Source organism: Oculina patagonica, chromosome 2 (assembly GCF_052425735.1).
Source record: "Oculina patagonica isolate OP01 chromosome 2, crgOcupat, whole genome shotgun sequence".
Classification (NCBI taxonomy): Eukaryota; Metazoa; Cnidaria; class Anthozoa; order Scleractinia; family Oculinidae; genus Oculina; species Oculina patagonica.
This window is the reverse complement of record NC_135759.1, coordinates 39,046,769-39,060,682: the sequence shown is the minus strand read 5'-3', so window position 1 is coordinate 39,060,682 and position 13,914 is coordinate 39,046,769. Positions and strand designations below refer to the sequence as shown.

The 13,914-nt window shown below is 38.2% G+C and overlaps 1 protein-coding gene across 1 annotated transcript; it reads right to left on the bottom strand.

Annotated features, from left to right (window-relative positions):
- Positions 1–6,517: 6,517 nt before the first annotated feature.
- On the bottom strand, positions 6,518–8,806 carry LOC144644670 (trypsin-3-like). The gene is made up of 4 exons (XM_078504202.1): positions 8,656–8,806; positions 8,103–8,159; positions 7,384–7,648; positions 6,518–7,162 (listed from the first exon to the last, which is right to left on the bottom strand). The coding sequence occupies exons 1-4, from the start codon at positions 8,705–8,707 to the stop codon at positions 6,619–6,621; spliced, it is 918 nt and encodes a 305-aa protein (XP_078360328.1). The 5' UTR covers positions 8,708–8,806; the 3' UTR covers positions 6,518–6,618.
- Between the last annotated feature and the right edge of the window lie 5,108 nt (positions 8,807–13,914).

Below are 13,914 nucleotides of genomic sequence, written 5' to 3'. Positions count from 1 at the left end.
CATTTTCAATGGTTCACTTTCACTAAGGGTTTTCCTTCAGTCTTTTATTTAAGAAGTTAGTTCAGACGCTAATGGAGGCTTGACCAACTCCAGGTGGAGTGAAGTGGACGTTATTGTAAGAGGTGTGATTGGGGCGTTATGACAGGACGAGATGGACAAGAAAACAAAGCACAACTCACTTGGCTGAAAATAACAGGCGATTATTGTGGCTTTCTTACTTCGGGTAGAGAGTGTTAAACCATAGAAAGATAAAAAAAATAGAATAATGAAAGACTACAGTACACATAACGTTACTAAACGTTACTAAATATGCAATTTAATGCGTACCACTGTTCCTTTTTGTTTTTCCTTTAAGTCTTAAATCTGTTTACCAACATTCAGAATTACAAGAAACAATGTGAACTTAAAGGTAAACATCTTACGCTTTTCACTTAACCTTTGCATTTATTTAAAACCTTTATTGAGAAAGCTTTGTCTTCTTCTCTTGGTTCAATAGGGAAAATAATTGTTTCGTTTGTGCCACAAAGAAGGGAACAAAACCTATCTCCTTCAATTTGTCAATTGATGAAAGTCGACCGCGTCTTGTATTGTCTCTGTCATTCTTCTAAATTGAGCATTGAACACATGTATAGTACTCTCTAAAGCATATCCCTGATTTAACTCACAATCTTATACATCAATAATACATAAATATGTCATACTCACGTTATCTAACTAACTTTAGTATAAATCTACTAGCGATCTATCACGAAAGCTGTTCTCTGATTGGCTAAGCTACTCACTATATATTTATTCTGTTGTAGAAAGTGAGTAGCCAAACAGCGTGCGGTTGTCAACAAAATGGCGGAAGCTTCTTCATGTTTTCAAAGTTTCTGTGAAGATGGTTTGGATGATTTACTAGTCGAGGCGATTTCGGAGAAGACAAAAATTGCAACGAAATAGGGGATGAAAGTTTTTCACAGTATGAATAAGAGTTGAAACAAGAGAAGTGATTATGATTCTTCGTTTACACTTTTAAATTTCGGCAATTTCTAATCTTATAACATTCAAAGTTGCGTTTCGCTGACAATTATTTTTGGACATAAATTTTAAAATCGTTTGCAGGTCAACGGAATTTCACATTATATCTTTCATTGATTGCCATTTTACCATTTTGCAAAAGAAGGCCCCTTTTCAGTTTTGGAGAAAAAACGTAGCCAATCCAATTTGCAATATTCAAATAAAATTCACAGCGTGCGCTTGCTCGTGCTAAATGGCGTAATCTTGTTTTTGAACATTCAAGCTTTGTTTCATTAAGATAAACTTGGTAAATTCTCTTTTACATCGTAAATCAGTAGTCTTGAGAACTACACTTGGATACACTTAATGAATAATTTAGTTTCTGTAAGTAACTTACGGCTTTTGAATCGCGAGTGCATCTCGTAAGGTTCAATACTCGTGCGAAAGGCAAATACCTTAAGGTTACTATTTTAGCGACTACTAATTTTAGCGATTTTTTTTAAGCAAAATTTAGCGACTATTAAATTTAGCGATTTTCCGAAAATTAAAAATCAAAATTAATATACAGATAAGATGAACATAAATGTTCAGTAATAGAACGAAGACACTTAAAATTGAACGAACATTATCATTGTCAGAAAGAAGTGAATTTCAAATATTTGAAAGTGGGTCCTCGTCTGGGATATCAGTCATATTCTCCACGATACCGGCGATCCCAGCTCTCTCCCTTCACCTTCACCTAGCTTCTTTGTGCCTCGTGGCACATAAGGCCTCCACAGAATGCCTCCAATTTTCTCTGTTGGCTGCAGCAGCTCTTGCCTCACCCCATGTACGCCATCCCGCACTGTTCCTCTCTCTCTCGACTGTTCTTCGCCAGGTGGTCTTAGGCCTTCCTCTCCTCCTTTTTCCTTCAGGTGTCCATGATAGGGCTATGTTGGTGTGGCTGTTTCTGTTTCGTCGCAGGATATGCCCTATCATCTTCCATCTTCTCATCTTAACCTCCTCACTTAGCAACCTCGTCTCTGCCTTCTCAAGGAGCTCCCTAGTGGTAACGTGATCTTGCCAGTTTATTTTGAGAATCCTCCTGAGGCATTTGTTGTGAAACACATCTATTCGTTGGTCATCTCCCATGTTCATCTTCCATGTCTCACATCCATACAGTAGCACCGGTACGACTAAGGTTTTAAACAGTCTAAGCTTGGTCCTCTTCGTGATGCTCTTTGAGTTCCATATTCTTTTGAGTCTGGCAAATGTGCCTCTCGCCTTGGATAGCCTGCTTTTCAGATCTTTCATTCCTCCTCCCTCCTTACAAATGATAGCTCCCAGATAATTAAACTCCTCAACTTCGTCTATATCTTGCCCATCTACTGCAACCTTCTCCTGACTCTTCCCGTTAATCCTCATCACTTTTGTCTTTCCTTTGTTGATTTTCAGCCCGACCCGTGTTGCTTCCTCATTCATTTTAGTAGTCTTGTTCTGTATATGCTGTTTAGTAGAAGACAAAAGCGCCACATCATCTGCAAAATCTAGATCATCAAGCTTAGATGTAAAGTTCCACCTGATTCCGTTTTCTCCTTTTCCTACAGTCCTTCTCATAATCCAATCCATAGCTATTAAGAAGAGAAAACCAGACATATTGCATCCTTGTTTGACACCCGTTTTGATGTTGAACCACTCACAAGCTTCTGCCTGATCTTCTACAGCGCAATTGAAGTCCTCATAGAACACTTTTACCATTCTTACTATCTTGTCCGGGATTCCGTACTTCTGCATAATTAACCATAGACTTGCACGGTGGATGGAATCAAATGCTTTTTCAAAGTCTATGAAGCTAATATATAAACTTGCCTGCCACTCAACGATGTTCCTTAATATGAAAATCTGTTCTGTTGTTCCTCTCCCTTTTCTATATCCTGCTTGTTCATTCCTCAGTCTGATATCAACTCCATTCCGTATTCGATCAATCACGATCCGTCCAAGTATTTTGCCGACTTCTGAAAGTAGAGTAATTCCCCTCCAGTTCTTACATTCTTTGAGGTTTCCCTTCTTTGGCAATTTGATGATCAAGCCTCTTTTCCATTTTTCCGGGATCTTTTCATGTTTCCATACTTTCTCCAATAGCTGATGTATTTTCGTTGCTGAGAGCTCCTTGTGCGCCTTTAACAATTCAGCCGTGATGGAGTCGACGCCTGGAGATTTCCCATTCTTTAAACGTTCAATTGCTGCTTGAATCTCGCCGATTGTTGGCTCAGTGATCACGATTTCCTCAATCAATCCGCCTAGCTCGAACTCGCTTTCATCTTCTATTGTTATAGGGTCTGTTGGTTCTTCTCTGTTCAGTACCTCTCTAAAGTGCTCTGTCCATCTTGCCTGCATTTCCTTCTTGCCGCTCACGAGATTACCGCTCTTATCAAGGATGGCTGTGCTGCTCTTAGACCTTTCATTGCATAGCACTTTTGTCAATCCATATAACGTTCTCATATGTTGTTTTCTTGCAGCATCCTCTGCTTCACTTGCTATGCCATCCATCCACTTCCTTTTATCACTCCTTATGCTCCTTTTTACTTCTTTACTCTTTTCCTTGTATTCTGTTCTTAGTCGTTTCTTGATCCTCTCTGAACAAGTACTTAGAATCTTCTTGTTTATCTCTTCTCTTTGGTCAACAAGCGCCCACGATTCTTCTGTTATCCATGGCTTTCTTTTTTTCCTAGGACGGCCTAATACTTCATCTGCTGTTTTCGTGTATGCTTCTTCCATTATATGAAACTCCTTTTCTATCTCGTCCTCCTCCTCTCCCTCCAGTGACTCTTCTTCTAATACCTGATATCTATTCTGCAAAGTGATCTTTTCTTTCAATTTGTTGGTGTCATATCTTGTCCGTATACTTCCCTGTTCTTTGGATTGCTGTTTTCTTAGTCTTAGCTTAACTTTCATGCATACAAGATGGTGATCGCTTCCAATGTCTGCTGATCTATAGACTCTGGTGTCAATTACAGAGTTACGAAACTTCTTGTTTATCAGCACATGGTCTATTTGATTTCTTGTTTTTCCATCTGGCGATACCCAGGTGGCTTTGTGAATATCTCTATGTGGAAACCACGTTCCTGTAATTATCAGTTCATTCATATCACAAAATTCACAAAGTCTTTCTCCATTGTCGTTCATTCTCCCAATGCCATGTCTACCCATGATTCCCTCGTAACCTCGATTATCTTCACCGACTTTTGCGTTCATATCACCTGTAATTACCAGCATATCATGTTCTTTTTTGTTATTCAACACATCCTGTAGCCTCTCATAGAATTCATCCTTTACAGACTCTTCTGCATCCTCTGTTGGTGCATATACATGTACAATCGTCATCTTAACATGTTTGGAATAGAACCTGGCTGTAATTATCCTTTCCCTTATTGGTGCCCAATCCATGAGTGATCTTGCTGCAAATCTAGTCATCAGTATTCCTACTCCACCTCTGTGGTTGTCATCTTCTCTGCCAGAGTGTATGATAGTGTTTCCCCTCTGCAATACTACTTTTCCTTGTCCTGTCCAATGTGTCTCACTAATTCCCATGATGTCAATACCCCTCTTCTCCATCTCTCTTGATGCCTGTGCTACGTTACCGCTATGGTATAGCGTTCTTACGTTCCAATTCCCTATCTTCATGACGTTCTTTGGGTGGACTAGTGGTCTCATCTGCCCAAGGGCTTCCGTGTGGCTTTCACCCCCACGCGTCATCGAACCTCTCATGGTGTGAGGAGTGACCACTATGTCCCCCAGATCATTTGAAATTATTCTGCTTCTTGTTTCGGTAATAATGTGTTTTTTACAGGAGCGGGTTATCAGCCCGCAGCCCAACCCCCAACCTGGAGGACCAGGGGCTTTTCTTCGTCTGGCCTCTACCCGTCGACCAATCTGGCATGGTTAGACCTGCCAGGGACCGAAGTCCCCGCCGGCACAGCTCTCTGGGTCATTGAGACACACAAGCTTCACCACCACGGCAAGGTGGCAGCCCAAGGTGAAGCCAGCTCTCTCCCAACCTTTTTTATATTGTTGCCCTTACTTCTGACGTTGTCATATAGTTGAACAGGGCCATTATATTTAATTTTGTATTCCTCTGGCGGGCGGAGGTATACATTTAACGCGTATTAAATTAAAAATTAGTAGTAAAATTAGTATTATTAGTAGCCGCTAACAATAGTAACCTTAAGGTAGTTGATAGTGTGTGGGTTATGAAACAGCAGAGCCGTTAGCTCTTGCCTCGGTAAAAATCTTGAATTCATTGGAAATTTTTATGTTCCTGAAAAGGCTGTGCATAACTAGTGTTTCTTTTTCTGATATTGCCCCAAAAAGAGTACTTCCGGGCCTTCGAGACTTTGAAGATCGACCCCCAAGCAGCTCGCGTCTTCGGTTGTTAGAAACGTCTGGCTATGGGCCTAAACAATGGTCAAAACAATACAAAAGAAAATAGCCAAAAAACAAAAAGGAAACAAGATAGCGCAAAGAAAAGCGACTTTCAAACTTAAAAAATAAGGGGAAGAAAGGATAGATTTCAGCTTAGTTTGGATGATCGATGTAGTTAATGTATGATGTTCTGTGCTCTGTAACTGATAGCCCATCGCTACGTTCATAAACGTCCGCTTTATACGACGTTACAGACAGACTATAACAACAATATCAGGGACCGCGCAGCAAGAATTTGAGTTGGGGGGGGGGGGGGCTTCACTGCGAACGTGTCAGCGTGAGCCAACTGGGGGGGGGGTCCGGGAACATGCCCCCGATCCCCCGGGAAAATTTACATTTCAATTTCTCTAAGATACCGGGAAACGCATTTAAAATTGTTCAGCGCTTAAAATTGTGCTTTAAAATTATTGCTTAAACTGACAAAGTATTGCAATAAAGCAACGTTGCTCCACAAAACTTTCGATACAACTTTTCACTGACCATTTAAACGTTATATAAAGACACAAAACTTTTGGAGAACTTGTAACTGCGATGTACCAGAACGAATAAAAACAGAAAAGGCAATTTTTTCTTTTATTCTTACAAAATGAATTACCTTAAGCAACTGAACTCGAAAACAAAACGTTGTATCGTCTAAACTAAACCCATTTACAGGTCGAAACTACCAAGGTGATCATGCCTTTTTCATGAAAAATCTGCTCGCCCTTAAAAACCATTTTTTAGTTAAGGGTAGTAGTCCAACATTATTCAATTATAACTGAAAATTGTTAAGACAATTGTCCGCATTTACTTGTTCTTTATATATCTGAGTCAAAGGCAAGTCTATTTTGGTAAAAGTAATGCTGTTACTTTCGTCCTTTACAAACTAAATCGATAATATGGCGCTCAGGAATAGACTTGTTTTCAGAATTTTTTTGTCCCTTTTCGGCTTAATTTAATTTTTTTTCTTGTTAGTGTTACCCTAGCCCCTCCCTCTCCGCGGTCCCTGAATACATTCTATCATTATTATTATTGTTGTTATTATTATTTGAAGTTCAAAAAAGACTACTGAAACACGTTTAATGCTGATTATCTCTTTATTTTTGGGAACTTGCTATCCCTTACAGCTTTTGAACTACAACCCAATTTCTTGACAATACACTTTATGGCGAGATTTCTTCATCCTTGAATGGTGCTGTCGATAAAGCTTCTCAGATGACGCACCTTAGCGTACACTCCGTACGCGTTAGCACCGGCGCATCCACTTCCCCAGCTTGTCGCCCCTTCAACGTAATGCTTGCCATTGTACTGACACACCAATGGACCACCGCTATCACCCTGGCAGCTGTCCTTCCCGCCTTCTTTCAATCCGGCACACAGCATGGAGGCGTGAAGATCGTTATAGGCGCCTTGGCACACTTTTTCAGACACAAGAGGGACCAAGACCTCTTGCAAAGTGTCCGGTTGTTGCCCTCCGCTTTCAAGAGTTCCCCATCCACTTATCAGGCACTGGTTGGTGAGATCGTCCAACGGAAGGTGGAACGAATCGTCTCCCAGGCAGACAAGACCGACGCCGGTTCCCAGTACAGCCTCCCTGTCAAGCTTGACCAGTGCAACGTCGTTTTGCATGGTAGAGGAACTGTACTGAGGATGGGACACAACTTTTATCGTGTTAAACTCCTGAGTTGTGCTCTCTTTGGTTTCCTTGCGATGGGCACCCAGCCTTAAAACAGGATAACAGATGTGAGTAAATAACCTAAAAAGTGTTTTAAAAGTTTTCAGATTAGAATAAAGTGCAAGGCAAAGTAAAATAAGAAAGAAAGCTTTTTCGCCAGCATGACGAAAAAAAAAAAAACGAAATATGTTTTCTCCCCGGAGTTTATCACAAAGTGACTCCCCCATGTTAATACGTGTAGAGTAGTAGCTACCAAAACAAGACTGTACCAAATTTTAAAGCTGCCAGCCGATGACCCCTCAACACAGTGAGCAGCCGTTAGCACCCATTGCTTATGGATCAGCGAGCCGCCACAGAATTGAGCTGAGTCAGTTCGCAGCATAGCCTGCCATGGAATGCTGTTCTTCACCGATTCCTGTCCACCAACAATTCGTGCATTGGACGTTGGACGAGCACCGCAGGAGGATGGAGAAGGCGGCGGTGATGGTGGTGGTGGTGCTGATGTTGTAGGTCCTGGTGGTGGCGGCGGCGCGGCTTGAATTGACAGAAAAGCAATGTACATTAGGTTCAGTAAGCTAAGACTTTTATACCATATCAAGTCTGATCCCTTCCTTTAGTATTCCAATTAATTACATCCAAAACGGAGCATTTTTTCCTTTTTCTTTCTTCATACAATTTGTTAACTAACTAGCCTAATAAATTGCATTATTAGCAATGTGGACGAAGACTTCCCGTGACGGTTATTTTCTTTAAGCAAAACTGATGTTAGGGAGATACGTTTCCTTGATTTATTAAAATTGCGAAATTAAGGAAAATGCATTCTTCGCGCAAAGAGTTACCGGTGTCAAATACAACGATAGGTAAAAATAATAAGTTGTAACGAGATGAAAATAAAGAAGATAAAAATGTTTGTCTAACAATTGGGATAAAACGCCTAACTCAAGCGCCTTGTTTATAGTTATAAAAAGGTGTGCCAAGAACAACTTACGGGTGCAGTCGCCCGATCCTTCGGGACAGTCAGTAAAAAAGTCAGGAACAGGATTCCCTAAAAGGAGAATACAAGATAAAAAGATCAGTACCATTAATGTCATACTATCGTGAAAATGGGAACAGTTAAACTGCTACAATAGAAAACAAAAATAATTCAGAAAACCTTAGAACTCGATCTGAACTTAACACAGCGATCGAAAATTGTGGGGCTTGAATAGATTAATCTTTCCGTGAACCATACTTTTTACCAACTAAAAGGAAAATTTCACCTTGGGCAATGAAAGTTAACCATTCGGCGGCACAAGCTGGGCGTATCAAACACCATTGATAGTAATAAACGGTAAATGTTTTTTTCAAATCTCGAAGCACAAAAATAGGTTAATGAATTGTACGTTTTTTATACAGGTCTCTTCGTATTTTTGAATTGATTCATAAATTGTAAGACGTCCCATCAGCAATATGGCCAATCAATAATATTTTATCAAAACCCAACTTCTTGTACCAAAGAACTAAAATTTAGTCTACAATATTTCAAATGACAAGCTACTAACCTTGAATCCTGACAAAAAATGTAGCCAAGGCAAAAAGCACTAGGGGCATCATTTTGAATTTAATCCTTTTGAAGTCTCAACTTCTGTGTTAAAACTTCCCTTAGCAGCTTACTCTTATAGCGTATATCAATTAACCCGATTTCTCTATGGTGCCGCTTTATTTTTACAGATGCCCCACTTTCAGATCGCTTTTGTTGATCTTCATAATTACTTACTCGATACACTTTTTCGCTTTAAAAGCTTTTAAAAGTCGTTCGTTTGTCTTTCCATTAAGTTAATACATAAGACTTTATATTGATGTTTGCAGAGGCTACTTAAACGCAGTGCATAAATGGAAGGGCAACTACTGAAACAGCAATTTATGGTTCGTTTGTTTCCCCATTAAGTTGTTGCATTATGTCGTTACTTTATATTATGTTTGAGTAGAGGCTTCTTAAACGCAGCCCATAAATGAAAGATCAACTAAACAGCGATTTAAGGTTCGTTTGTTTTCCCATTAAGTTGTTGCATTATGCTGTTACTTTATATTATGTTTGAGAAGAGGCTACTTAAACGCAGTCCATAAATGAAAGATCAACAAAAGAGCGATTAAAGGGTACCAACACGCTTGATCTACCACAAAAATAACTCGATTTCCGTTTTGGGTCAAAAATACTACGTAAGCAATGTTTGAAGTACATCGTCGGCCCTCTTATTTAAATAGTGGAAGATCGATACTTTAAAGGGATTACACCTCTTAAAAGAAGTAGTTTTACAAAATGTTTACACCGTATAATTGACTAATAGTTGTTCGTTTGTTTTGCTCTTGTCAAGTTTTCGTGAATAGTACAATTTTATTTGTTTTTATCTCGTTGCGTGAAATTGAAAAACTCTAAAAGCAAGTAAACAAACGGTTTAGTTGTTTGTACTGGAGAGTGCTCATTGCTTTTTTCCGTTTGATTTTGATTATTACGTGATTATGCCCCACTTTCAGACCGCTTTTGTTAATTTTATAATTAATTACTGAATACCCTTTTTTCGCATTAAAAGCTTTTAAAAGTTGTTCGTTTGTTTACCCATTAAGTTTAGGTATAAGACTTTGTATGATGTTTGAGTAGAATACCGTAAAATTCCGCTTATAAGCCCTCCCGCTTATAAGCCCCCCCGGTTACAGGCCCATCTATCTGGAAACAAAAAAATACGTCCGATTATAAGCCCTCCCGGATATAAGCCCCCCTCTACCGGATGACAGTACTGAACACTGCTAAATGTTGCTTTATTAATTATGCGTTTTTTGCTTAAAAACTTATTTCGTTTAACACTACCGTGGCTCATTACAAAACGTTCTCTTTATTCCGCTTATAAGCCCTTCCGGATATAAGCCCTTCCGATTATAAGCCCACCCAAAACCCCTTACGAAATTGTATAAGCCCAGGACTTATAACCGGAATTTTACGGTATACTTAAACGTAGCCCGTTATATGAAAGATTACTTAACAGCAATTAAGACCACTAACAATAATTTTTTTCCGTTTTGACTCAAAATTGGCTACGCAAGTAATGTTTGCATTGCATCGTCGGCCGTTGATTTAAATAGTGGCAGATCGAAATTTTAACGAGCGAAAAAAAGTTGTTTTACATACCGTTTACACGGAAAAAGTGACTATATAGTTGTTCGTTTGTTTTGCTTTTATCGTGAATAGTACAACTTTATTTGGTTTTAGCCCTCTGCGTAAAAATGAAAACGTCTAATAGTAAGTAAAAAACGATTGAAAGCTCGTAACATGTTTGTACTGAAGTGTGCTAATAACTTTTTTCCGTTTGATCTTTGTGATTACCTACTCTTTAAACGTTTTGCGCTATTAAAGCGGCTAACATTTGTTCGTTCGTTTAATGTTAACTGCCATGTTAAATAATTGTACAGCTTCGTGATATGTCATTTGTGCAGAGGCTGCTTTAACTTACACATCAATAAAAGTGATAAATCGCATTTACAAAAAGCAAACGATTAAAATGTTTCAACATGCCTGATCTTCCGCTTACGTTCAATATTTTTTATGCTTTGGGTCTACAGGTCTATGCTTTGGGTCTACGTAAACTATTGTTTCGGTACATAGGTGGGTTTCAGTAGATAGCATAGGGATTGAACTTTTATAAGTAACTGTTTCACACAATGTCCTCGCGATAATTGATATTGATTTTGCAGTCTTGCATAATATTAGTTTGTGTGTGCGCGGCAAAAAAAATCAAAAGATAAAAGTAAGCAAAATTTGTAAGTTTGTCTAGCTTTAGGCGAGTTGTCGTGATAAGTGCACCTTGTTTTGTTTTAAGCCCTATGCGTGTAACTGTAAATGAAAGATAAACACAGAGTAAACGCTGTCTCTTTCACCTTAATGGGTTTATTTCTGTATGCAAATAAAAAATCGTTTTGGTGGGCTACATATTACTGAAACGAATCTAAAGGTTGCTAATTTTTGTAATTTGTTCAAAATGCGTGGAAAAGTTTTCTTTTTTCGTTTCCACCCACTCAAGCCTTGTTTGCTCTCTAATGTACGAAATGAATGGAGAAGTTGCCAAAAAATAATAATTATCTTTCGATTAAACTCTCGGCTCTTTACGTTGCATAAACATTAGTATATACGGGAAAAAATAAAGCTCCATTATATGGCATTTGTAGAGAGGCTACTGAACACACCCATAAATAAAAGATGATAAATGGCCAATATGAGATATAAAATAATAGTGGGCAAAAGTTGTAAGTTTGTCTTGCTTTTAGCGAGTTGTCGTAGTAAGTACAGCTTTATTTGTTTTAAAACCTCTGCATGTAAATGAAAGATTCTAAAAGCCCAGTAAACAAACCATTTAAAGGTCACCATTTGTTTGATCTACTGCTCATAAAAATAGCACACTATCATCCTCGTGAAGGCTATTAAAATGGTTTTATACTTCGCAAAGTAAACTAACTTTCCAAAACCTGATAGAAATTATACCAAGTTTAATAAACCATGATTTTCATTTTAGTGAAAATCTAAATTTTTCATTGAAGTTATTGAAACTCTTCATACTATCTAAAGGAACACTTGCACAAGCACGCAACCATCGAACGAAAATATCCAAAATCAGTTGTTTTTTAGGGTAATTGCTGGTCTATCATTTTCACCGTATCTTCATACAAGCAAGGTAAACACGAGGCAACCGCTGATTGTCTCAGTCTATCACCTTTTTGGTGTCCAAACATTCCTTTTGGTGGGCTTAAAATACTGTAAATATTTCTAAATTTCTTTTTTCCCTTTGTTACAAACGCGTGTAATAGTTTTTCGTTTTCGTTTCTACCCACCCGAGGCTTGTTTGTTGACTTCGTTGTAAAAAAGAGGAGCAATCTTATGATACAACTAAAACACAGAGACACATGTAAGCGTTTAAACTTCAATTTTGTTTCCAGCTCCCGGCTCTTCACGTTGCATCTACCTTTTGTTACTTGCCTATTGATAGCGGAAAGAATAGTTAGAATTCTAGGAGGCTGACAAACCAAAATTAACTACGGCAAAAGTGGTTGGTGGCTGAAGTAAAAATATTACAATTTTTTTTTTTTTTTTTTAATATCTACGAAGAAAGCAAACATACATTAAGCTGCTATTTACTTTTAAAAATTATTTAAAATAAAATGAGATGCATTTATTTTAGATAACTTGTTTGGTGAGGGCTTGAATGGAAATTAATGCACGCATGTGCTTGAGTTATGTCTAAGTAAGTCTATACTGGATCTTGCATTAAGAGTTCTTGCTCTAAGATCTACTGACTCAATGAAGGTTTCGCGCGGACCACATAAAATCTTTAACATGACATCAATACTACAACTTGAAAAAGCTTGGTGAATCATATTATGTATTGCTGCCGGATTCAGTGTTAACTGTATTTTAATATTATCATATAAAATGTTCAACCATTTAAGTCCAGATGACATGTTTTTTTTAATCGTGTAATTGGATGGAAAGTAAAAGTCAACAAAATGAACATTTTTAGAAAACCTGGGCAACTAAAGAACTCATTTACACACTTTAACATAGAAACATGCATTAAACTTTAGTTGTTTAACAAAAAATAATGTAAACAAATACATTGTACACTTTTTAATGTTTCAAATGGACCAGACGTGTAGGCGACATCTAGGCGTTTCTTGTAATCCCCGATTGGAACAATTTGCACTTTGAACATCTTTTACGTTCACTTGAACGTAAAAATTTTCAGATGATTCATGATGTAGTGGCAGATCATGAAAAATTAAAAGCTGACTAAGCCAGTCCAAATGTCCACTTAACATCTCAATTATATCAAAAGTAAGCAGATTCATAAAAAACGAATAACTTTTAAGCATATACTTAAATAAAAATGACAATACTTAAGAATTGGTTCATTCTTAGCGTGCACTATCGAGTTATGGATGCACGCGGGAAGTGTGGAGAACGAAAGAAGCGTAAGAGTTGCCGAGGCTTTTTGAGTTCTTTCTAGCTTCTTGAGTTCTTTCCAAACTTCCCAAGTGCATCCTTAACTCGATATACGCACAGCTAAAAGTATGAACCAATTCTTTTATAACATAACGGCTACAAAGTTGGTTAAAAACAGCAAATTTGTCGAGCTCTGAAACGCAAGAAATACTGACAGCAATCGGTCTTCCCTAAAACCACAAAAATGTACAATGTAATAGTTAACTCAACTACGCAAAACAAAAGGATTGATGCAAAATGTTTTATTGAAGATACTTGTAAATGTACAAAAAAAGAGCGACTGAATGAAGATATAACAGCAAATAATTTAAGCTTACGGGATGACCGGAAAACTGGCAAATTTTATTCAGTGTATGACATAGAATTAGGCTCGACACTTCGGTAATGTTTGTACCTTTGAATCTTGGTCTTATCCTTTTTACGTCAAGTGGAAACTTGTTAGACTCAACACTTTGAGCTTAATTTCGCTTCAGTTTCAGCACAATAAAGTAGTCTTCATGACAGCCGTGGAGCCGTAAACAAGAACAATGTAAACGCTTGCTTTGTTCGACTTGCACAAGGCGTATAACTTCCAGAAAATATACTGCTTCACAATTTTCCAGGACGTATAAAGGACTTTGGAGGAGATTTTTTGAGGAAATGTTCGAAAGAAAACTCTCTTGTTCGCTCCCTCGCGGGTTCATTCAACTCAAGAAGTGAACACAGCGCCACAAATTTTCCCGCCTGTTCGCGCTATCACTTCGTTTACGTCAAAAAGAAATGTCCAAGAATTTTA

Coding starts and splice junctions, on each gene's coding strand:
- LOC144644670 (XM_078504202.1), bottom strand. CDS start 8,707: ATGATGCCCCTAGTGCTTTTTGCCTTGGCTACATTTTTTGTCAGGATT. Junction 8,160..8,655: donor ATTTTTTGTCAGGATTCAAG/GTTAGTAGCTTG, acceptor TTCTCCTTTTAG/GGAATCCTGTTCCTGACTTT. Junction 7,163..7,383: donor GCTGGCAGCTTTAAAATTTG/GTACAGTCTTGT, acceptor TCCTGTTTTAAG/GCTGGGTGCCCATCGCAAGG.